The sequence below is a fragment of the Suricata suricatta genome, chromosome 1 (assembly GCF_006229205.1).
Source record: "Suricata suricatta isolate VVHF042 chromosome 1, meerkat_22Aug2017_6uvM2_HiC, whole genome shotgun sequence".
Taxonomy (NCBI): Eukaryota; Metazoa; Chordata; class Mammalia; order Carnivora; family Herpestidae; genus Suricata; species Suricata suricatta.
Window position 1 is genome coordinate 2378281 of NC_043700.1, and position 9649 is coordinate 2387929.

The window sequence follows — 9649 nt, forward strand, 5'->3', positions numbered from 1 at the left end:
GGTTAGCCAGAGCCCCCTTACCCTGCTGTGCCCTCCTGGGACTTCCCGCCTGGGGCCACTCCTCTGTGGGACTGTAACCCCCTCCCCATGCACCATGCAGACTTGAGCTCCCCGCTCCCGCACTGCAAAATCCCACTGCAGTGACCCCACACCTATCATGACGGTACCAAACACGTCTGCCTTCCCATCCTCAACAAGTGTCCTTGAACATTTTCCCCCAAAGAACCACAGATACCATGTGGCACAGAGGAAACTTGGAAGGGGTGGAGGAGGGGGGCTTGGTGTGGCTGTCCCTGCACTTTCCCACCCTCTTCCCTTCCCTTCTGTTCCAATCTCCTTCCCTCTGCACCTCTTCCCCCCTCATCTCTCCCTCCCTCTCCTATGCAAAGAATAGCTAATCAACAAAACAGGAAGCACAGGAGTGCCTGACACTCCAAGGGTACACGTGGGTTTGGGATACGTAAGGAAAAGGCGTCCACCACCAGTTCCTAAATGGTCCATCCCAACCTCAAAGCGTACATCGAGAGGGAGTGATGGGCTGGAGCACATGGGGAGTACTTTTTTTTTAATGTTTAATTATTTATTTTGAGAGACAGAGAGTGGGGGAAGGGGCAGTGAGTGAGAGAGAGAGAGAGAGAGGGAGAGAGAGATCTAAGCAGGCTCCATGCTCAGCTTGGATCCCGACGCAGGGCTCCTTCCCACGAACATGAGATCCTGACTTTACCCAAAATCAAGAGTCAGACGCATCACTGACTAAGCCACTCAGGTGCCCGATGCAGTGTTTTGATGTAGGCTCCCCTGTTCATTTATTCCCCAAAAAGAGCACACATCTGTCAAAGCTTTGCACAAAGACTACTTCCAAGATTGGGAACGCTGTCAGATCGTTGCCATGCAACAATGGGAGCTAACGTCATCATTCCAAAAGAATTCAAAATAATAATCTATATTTCTGCTTCCGACAGCAGTTAGCAGCACTGTGTTCTCCCAGGTTTTGGACTAAGTGTATTATCAGCCAGGTGACTTTGCAGCACGGAGAGGGAACAAACCCAGCCAATGGCTGGGTATTCCTGCTTGAACAACCTTTGTAAGTAGTCGGCCAACAAAGCCATGCTAGATTTGGTTGATTCTTGGTCACCTCGATGCATGCAGAGACCTCAGAGGAGGAAGGAGGTGCTCATTGGGTTGCGGAACAAGCCTCTGAAGCCGTGGGTGTCAGCTCCACAGGCCCTCCCCCACTCCAGAGGCTGTCACATGCACAGTGTGCTCTGTTCGGGGGGAGATAAGCCATTTCCCCATCCCAGTGACAATGGCAAGCATAAGAGCCAGAGGGAAGGGCAGCACACAGGCATGGTCTGGAGATCCCCAGAGATCCTGGCCACCTTTGAGGGGACTACTAAAAGATCTACTTTCTAGAAATGTAGACAAACCAACACAATCCAATCTTCAAAGAGAGTATGGGCCACCTAACCCCTGGTCAATGTTCCAGAATAATGCAAGTGCTTTGGGGGTTATTTCTGAAGCCCGCCACCTCTCCATGACTTGGGGTGCAGGGCAAGTGGGATGCTTAAGGGGGTGTGTAGCAATGGGAAAGCCTCCATCATTTACAGGATCTGCTTGGCCAGCCCTTGATTTGGAAAACCCCTGACTAGACTCACTTTGACACCTTAATAAGCATTTTCTTTCCAATGGAGTTTTTAGGAAGAGCACATAGCTCAAGTCTATGCTATCTTTTGAAAGCCTGGCACAGAGCTACTCTTACTGGCCAAGAAGATATCATCTGTGTACTTTTGATACCGAAGGGAAAAGTTGACAGCCACATGTGGGAATGACAATTCCTAATAGTGCCTCTCCCCTGGCCTGTGGTCCTTCCAGTTCTCTGAGGAACTGGCCTTCAATACCAAAAGAACACAGAGATGTCCTTCCAAAGTACTTCATTTCAGCTCAGGGCCTGATGGGAAGAATTCACAGCATCCCCTGCTACTCCCACCTCCTAATTTGAATAAATGCAGGCCATGTGACTTCCTGATCTGAAGCCAAAGCAAACCGATCTGATTTTCACTTACATGACTTTCCAGCTCATGTGTTAAAATGTTTTTAAAACAAAGTCTTAAACCAATTATAAGCCATTCACAAATATAGAATATTCACACAATTTTACTTAGAATAATTAATCAGAATGTTGACATTATATAAAAATATCTTGTGGGGGGAGGAGTATATTTGGTAGAATTTAAGCTCAATGTACTCAGAAGTCTCTTTCAAATGTAAGATTCTACTACTTTATGATAATATTGTGCTATATCTTTTGCAGGTTTCTTTATCCTTAATGTAGTTGCCTTTTGTATTAGATATACAATGTGGGAAGTCTTTCTCTATATCTACCATAGAATGCTTCATAACTCCTGTCTAGTGGCTAAATTAGTCACTCATTAAATACTTGTGACAATAGACAGTGAGGTCCTTTCCGTTTTCAAAGTATATCCAAATCCTGTGAGGTGACTTGACAGTAATCTAATGATGATATCCTACCGGCCAGCAATGTTCTTGAAGCATGGGATTACACCAAAATACGATCCAACCACAGAGGGTGGAAATGCAATAGGATGTCTAATTCAGAAGGGCCTGAAGGTTGTGTGCATGTGGGGATCGGGGAGCAGGGCGGGACCTGCCGCCAATCGTGGAAATCAAAGACCCTAAACATGCAACATTTAAGGCCTAAAGGATGTGCATTCATTAGCCAGGTGAAGGTGACAGGCAACCAAGGGGCTGACGTGAGAAATTTTATTTATTTTTTAGTCTGTTACAGTTTGAAGACTATGGAGTTCTAGGAGCAAATTATCCATTTACTGGGAGGGCATCCACTTTTATCTGCTTATAACTGTACATACATATTGTTCTTCGCTTCATATGTTTCCCACTACTGGAGTGGGTTTCGCTACTACAAGTCCACAAAGTATAAACGATAGCAAAGGATAAGAAATTCTGTTAGCTACAAAATAAAAAAAAGAAATTCAAAGCAAAATATCTACTGATTAAAACACTGTGATTATAGAGGAGGTCCTAGATCCCACATTTTTTTGTCATTGTTGTTTGCTCGTTTATTTGCTAACATTTGGCTTTTGCTTAAACACAGATCACTCACTGTTCTCTAGTGAGCCATTCTGTGGCTGATAGAATCATACCAGAAAGTCAGTTCTTGAGAAATACAAACTGGAAATGCTTTCAGGAAAGCATGGAAAGAAAATCTGGGAGTGACAAGCATGCGGCTGCTTTATTTCTGTATCAATCCGACCTGTGAATTTAATACTCTGCCGCTGAGCTGAGCCCGAGAGCACAGGCTGGCAAAGGGCTCAGAAACCAGCCAGAATGGTAAAAACTGTAAGTCCACATGATTTTTAATTCTGCAGCCAGATAGAAAGATAGAGGAACATCTCCTAAAGAAATTGCCAAATTTCCTTTTACTTCAAATATGAATTACCAACTCTTCTTATACCACAGTTCCAGAGCCTTACATCTTGTACCTTTCTTCCATGTAAGGAATCGGTATGACTGCACTGTGGGAAATTCACCAGCTCTTAGGAGTTGGTTTTGGGTCAGTAGCTGCATTAGGAATTCAAGGCCAGAGTGGGTGCTGCCCAGGCTGAGCATGTGGTTCTCTGTATCACACACACTATACCATAAACAAGTATCATTCACGTTGGGCTATGATGACAAACTGAACAATGGAATAGGGACTCTGGGAATTTCCAGAACAACCGAGGCTCCGTTTGAGCCCCAGTGGAATAAGCAGGTCACAGCATCCGGGTGCATCACCTCCTTTGCCAAGTAATTTCTTTATGCTGCAAGCTTTGAAAATACCCAGCTTATAGTTTATGCTATTCTATATATATAATGAAGGCTGTATTACTGTTTTCATTTATAAACTGTTACTATCTTACAGTTAGAATGCCCCCCCAAAAAAGAGTTTCCTTTGATAATCTTTCTCTAAACTTCGGTTGGGAGGGATAAAATCTGCCACAGAAATTTAAAACAGAGATGGGTAGGAAGGTAGACTGAATGCTGGAAGCAAGGGGGGGACAGGAACACGCAGGGGTCGGGAAGAGGTGGCTTGGTTTCTTGGTTTTCCCCTGGGTCGAGGGTTCCAGGCAAATGTGGCAGAGGCAGGGTCGGAGGGCTAGGAGGCGGCCATGATCTCCGGGGGCATGGCCTGTTGTCAGTGCTCTTGGGGGTCTGCAGGAAGGACACCCACCACAAAGCCAGCACGTGGGGACCAGGCAGGTCAGCGATGCAGGCTTTACCCATTACTGCAGGCCTCACAGTAGCACAGGTGCCTCTAAGCAGCTCTTTCTAGATCCATCTACAGCCCACGTCTGGGCAGGTGGTGTCTAACATTTCTGAGATGACACAGGTGCTTTCCTGAGCTTGTTTCTGGTAGAGTGAATATTCTGAAAATGGGTTCTCGAGTGAACTGGATTCCTCCACTTATAAGGATTCTATCCGTGCTTTCTAGAATATTTTCCAGAAAGCGAGGCTCTATTTTAGAGCAGGAACCTTCTCCACATGTAGGATGTGAGTGATGTTCAGAGTAGATTTCTAAGGTGTTTCTCTATTTGTTTCCCGTTCTGTAATGAGGCACACAGTCCAAACCTTTGGAAAACACACTGATTTCTACTGGTGACTTTTCCAAGTGACTGACCCAGGGTGTCAGACATCAGGTGGCAGACTTTAACACCCCAACACACGCAAACGTGGAACACTTCCAACTTTCAAGTAACAATAAAACCTTAGTTTGTGAGCCTAAGTGGTTCCAGAAACACGCTTGTCATCCAAAGCACTCATGTATCAAAGTGAATTTCAAGAACCATTGGCTCAGTTGTGATCATGTGAAATTCAGCATCACATGAGACTCCCTGCAAAACATCCCTTGTTTATCAAGTTAACACTTATTAGAAATGTTTGCTCATCTTGCAGAATATTCATGGAACAAGTTACTCAGAATCCAAGGTTTTAATGTACTTTTGAAAAAGTAACACATGTTAGAGTGTTCTACAATTATGTACACAGGTAGGATTTTGGAAATGAATTCTGTGTTTTGGAAATTTAAATAAGTTCCTTTTCCCCCCCATGTATTCCATACACACCCATAGCACAGTACAGATGTTGACCCCCTATCTCCCATGTTAGTGCGTGTACCATATGGACCCAGAGCCCTGCATTCTTTGGTGTGGAATCAGTGACATTAAAGAAAACTGTATAACTGGATCTCTCTCCTATCATAAGGTCACATTCTCTCTCTCTCTCTCTCTCTCTCTCTCACACACACACACACGTATACACACAATCCCTCTCCCCCACCAAGAGTCCACTACTGTAAGGTCACCTTTTCATTATGTTGGTTTTTATCTGTACAAATACTAATATTGATCTGGGGATTAAAACTGAATACATTTATACATTTTTAGAAAATCTACAAACCAAATATTCAACCTTCTTATTTGCTTTGTGGTTATTCATACTTACTGCTGAAAATAAAATAATAATCATTATAAATGCCCAGTGCCTGCGTAAGAATTAGAACTGCAATTTGTTTCATTTTTCCCATTCTGGGCAATAACGGTGGCTTTGGGCTAAAGGCAAGGTTATTTGGCAATGGATTCCAAAGGTGATTGACAAACTCTTCTTGAGTATTAACAAACAGTCACAAAATGTCAGATGGCTCAGATCCACTGACATGCAGAGACAACTCGTTGGCATTAAACACCATTGAATGCATTTAAGTCTTCAGATCTGTACATATTTAAGGAACACACCTGAATAGAGATAGAGGAGACTTTTATCTTCCCCAAGTGTGATTTCTAGGGGCAGTGCTCAGCAACTTTGCCTAAGTTGGAGAAATTGTGGTCCCATGGACAACAAGGGAATTTTCCCAAGGACATGTAGGTATCTCCTTGTCAGAGGTATAGGACACTTTCTGCATCAGTACATGTAAGGAGGGCCCTATCTTCACCACAAAATATATTTGTCTCAAATCTTTTAGACACTTTTTAGTGTCAAGGGAATTATTTTAAGCCATACTTAACATAAATAAAATTTTCAGGGTTTGGGTAGTCTCTGGGGCTTTCAGAAATCCTTCATTTGTCCCTTTTAGTGTAGTTCCCCAAATAATCACTCTATCACTTTGCACATATATCCTTCTTTGCCCATTCCTGGCTGTGTGCATGTGCTCTGTCTTTCAAAAATAAACTAAAAAACAAAAACAAAAAAATAGTACCTAGACTTTTAGATTTTTTTGTTTTGTTGCATTCAGCAAATAGAGACCTAATTTTTGTCACTGTTTGTCTCCACTAGCAGAGTGTTGCTTCACATACCAGCCTTGAGCTTGTGCCTGAGCCAGCGGAGGTGTCTGACAAGCAGGTGGCTTGTCTTCCGCAAGCACGTGGCCACATTGGCGCAGGCCCGCATCTCCTGTGACGACCGAGGGCTCCCCAGGACAGGCCCTGTGCCGGGAAGCCAAACTTCCGTGCCATGTAGACCGCCTCCTGTCCCACCCCACACCTCAGCTTCCGCCCCACACCTCCACTTCCGGGGTGAACGCTCTCCACTTCCGCCTGTGGCGGTTCCCGTGGCTCCTCAAAATGGCTTCTGCCGCGGCCCCTCCACTACCAGCCTCACTCCCACCCCGTTCTCTCTCTCCTGCCATTCATTAATCTCACCTTTCTATTAGAGGTACTTGGTATTTATCTTACTTATTCCTCTGATTATAAATTCCTGAAAGAAGAACTGCATCCTATTAACCTTTACGTCCTATGCCATATTTCCTGAGGAACCGAATGAATACCATTAGATAATATTCAGAAATAGAGACAGAAGTGCTGGTGGCTAGGGAGGGTTTTGTGACATTTATCTCCCAGCCACTGACGATGCATAGGCAAAATGTGAAGATTAGCACGGGCTGTTTCCAAATATTTTACCTCCCCCTCACAGCCTAAATTTTACCCAGAAGGTTGTGTGCCAGAGACCAGGGCTGGGGGCATGAACTTTCTGCTCTAACACGGTCTTTCTGCTGTAAGATAAGCGTATCATAATCAGCTGTTAAATCTCTTTACGTGGATCTGCCCTAAAACACCAGGCACTTGCAGAATATCTTACAATTTCATTCTCTAAGAACCATGAAAGAATATGACCTCACAGTATTATTTTGAATCATGTCATCTGTTTTAGCTGCAGGAATGTCTCGGTGATGTTATACGTACAAAGGAATTCATCTCTCCACAGGCCACTATCGCACCACAAAGGCAACCTTATTTGGAACACTAGCAAAGCAATCTAATAAAAAAAGACCATGTTCTTTGTGTGAGAAACATCTGGATCTATCACTGGCATCTTGAATACCACACAGTAAAGGGGTGGCCAAATGGGGGAGATGATGCGTTATTACGTGCGGAAAAAGTCTAAATGATATAAACGTTATCAAGAGATGAATGTAGGTCTCTACAGCAGGAGGCCTGGATTATAAGTGTACCACCGTGTGTGGGCTCACTGAAAACCACCACAGGGAAGGTAAACAGAAGCAAATAACTAAGGGACCATGGGGGTCATCAGACTTCCCTGATGGACCCTAAGGTACCTGAGGAGTAGATATGGGGTATTTCCAGCACTCAATCCCCCAGCCCAGGGAGCTGTGCAGCATCATGCCACACAGATGGTAAATTAGAATAAGTCCTTGGCAATTCGCAGAGTGCTGGGAAACCCCCACAGTCAGGGGAGAACGAGAGAGTTGATTAAGTGCAGTTGAAACCTTATAAAAAGATCTTCTGGTGCACACAGGCCCCCGCCACCAGGAGTTAAGCTAAGTGATGTCAGCACAGAGGGCCGTCCAGCTTCCCTTACTGCATCGTGTCTCCAAGGTCCTGCTGTCAGATCCAGACCAGCGAGCTCCAACACAGTGTGGACTCAGTGCCGGACTGTTTGGCAAAGATCACCCTCTATCTCCTTAAACACAGCTCCCCTGCAGATGGGGACCCCAGGCTCCCCATGTGAAAGTGCTGTCTGTCCACGTGCTCAGCCTGTCTGCCACAGTGCTCAGCACAGGAATCTGGCAAGGGCTTTCCTGCTGGAAACCGCTGGAAACAACCTTCATGCTACAGCTGGAAGTATGGTCCATGTGGCACAGGAAATGGAAGTGAAGTCTCGGGCCAAAGCATCTTTTCCCAGTAACCGCTACAAAACAACAAGATGCCTCACACACTTGGAGAGATGCTTTCACCCAAGTATTTTGCATTATGACGAAAAGCATCTGGGGTATGGAATCAATGAGGCTCGAAGTCTAAAGGAATCCTACGTAAAAGCTTACTAAGCAGGCAACTACCTTCTGTGTGAACTGTTCTTTGCATTTTGGGGCAGATATAACATGTTAAAAAATAAATGAAGGCAAGGAATTTCTTACACATAGTCTGAAAATGATTTTTCTGCACCGTGTCTGCTATTCCAAACAAATGAATGAAACTATGCATCACTATTGTCATGAGCAACTCTTGCCTTTAGTAGATGTATTTAATTCATTTTATTTTTGTTTCTTTCCTATTTCCCCCCCTGTCCCCACCAGACTAAAACTTAAAGATCTTAGTACAGGTTTTTATGGTTGGCACTATCCAGTTGTCAGGACCGACACTTGTGATGTAAAACAGCTTACCAAAATGGGTTTATTCCATTTCTCACTTCATACCATTTTAAATATTTGAAAATAGGTATTATTTACTTCCTAACTTTGCTCTCAAACTGATTATTACAGGTTTTCCAAACATTCTTCAACTATCCTTTACCACAGGTTCACACCAGTTCCTCTCCACCCACTTAGACTGTTTCATGGCAGTGAAATCATCATTGTGGATGGGGACCTCCCAGCCCAAGAATGAGGGGGTCCTGTTCATGAAGCCTGGACACCACCAGCCTCAGGGCTGCCTCTGCATTCAGGAGCCTTCTGTTATTAAAAACACCAAATCCTTCTGTGAGTGCTAGGATTTCCTAACTTTCTCCTTGTCATGTGGATTGGAAGGTATTTCATTTTTCACTTGCAGTGAAGTTTTCCATGAATTCCACGATTTTCATGTGGTTTGTCTACCACTGATTGTTGAGATTCTGAATCTGTTGTCAAATATTTACTCCGCTCTTTCAGCTAGCATCATTATGCCTCTGCCCATGATGTGAACAGATTAAGGAAAGAAGCCGTCTCCATAACATGAAAGTTCAAGGTGAACCGTCCAGTGCTGATGCAGAAGCTGCAGCCAGTTCTCCAGGAGATCCAGCTGAGATCACTCAGGAAGGTGGCTACACTAGGTAACATCTTCAGTGTAGACCAAAGAGCCTTCTGTTGAAAGGAAGAAAAGGCCACGGAAGGCTTTCACCACTGGAGACAAGTCAGTGCCTGGCTTCAGGGCCTCAAAGGACAGGGTGACTCCCTTGTGAGGGGCTCAGGCAGCTGGTGACCCGAGGCGGAAGCCAGCACCCGCGCACCATCCGGAAAACCCTAGGGCCCTTCAGCATCCTGCTAAGTCTCCTCTGCCTGTGCTCCGCGAGGAGAGCACCACAGCCCGAGGACACACCTCTGTTGACATCGTGGTGACTGACTACGGTGAACCCACCGCCGACA

The 9649-nt window shown here is 44.8% G+C and overlaps 1 protein-coding gene across 1 annotated transcript in view; it reads right to left on the reverse strand.

The window, feature by feature from the left end:
* CSMD1 (CUB and Sushi multiple domains 1) overlaps positions 1-9649 on the reverse strand; it is a 1512254-nt gene that overhangs the window by 54099 nt on the left and 1448506 nt on the right. The window contains exon 68 of the mRNA XM_029933196.1: positions 6369-6497. Coding sequence (XP_029789056.1) covers positions 6369-6497 — 129 coding nt within the window. The remainder of the gene's footprint in view (positions 1-6368; positions 6498-9649) is intronic.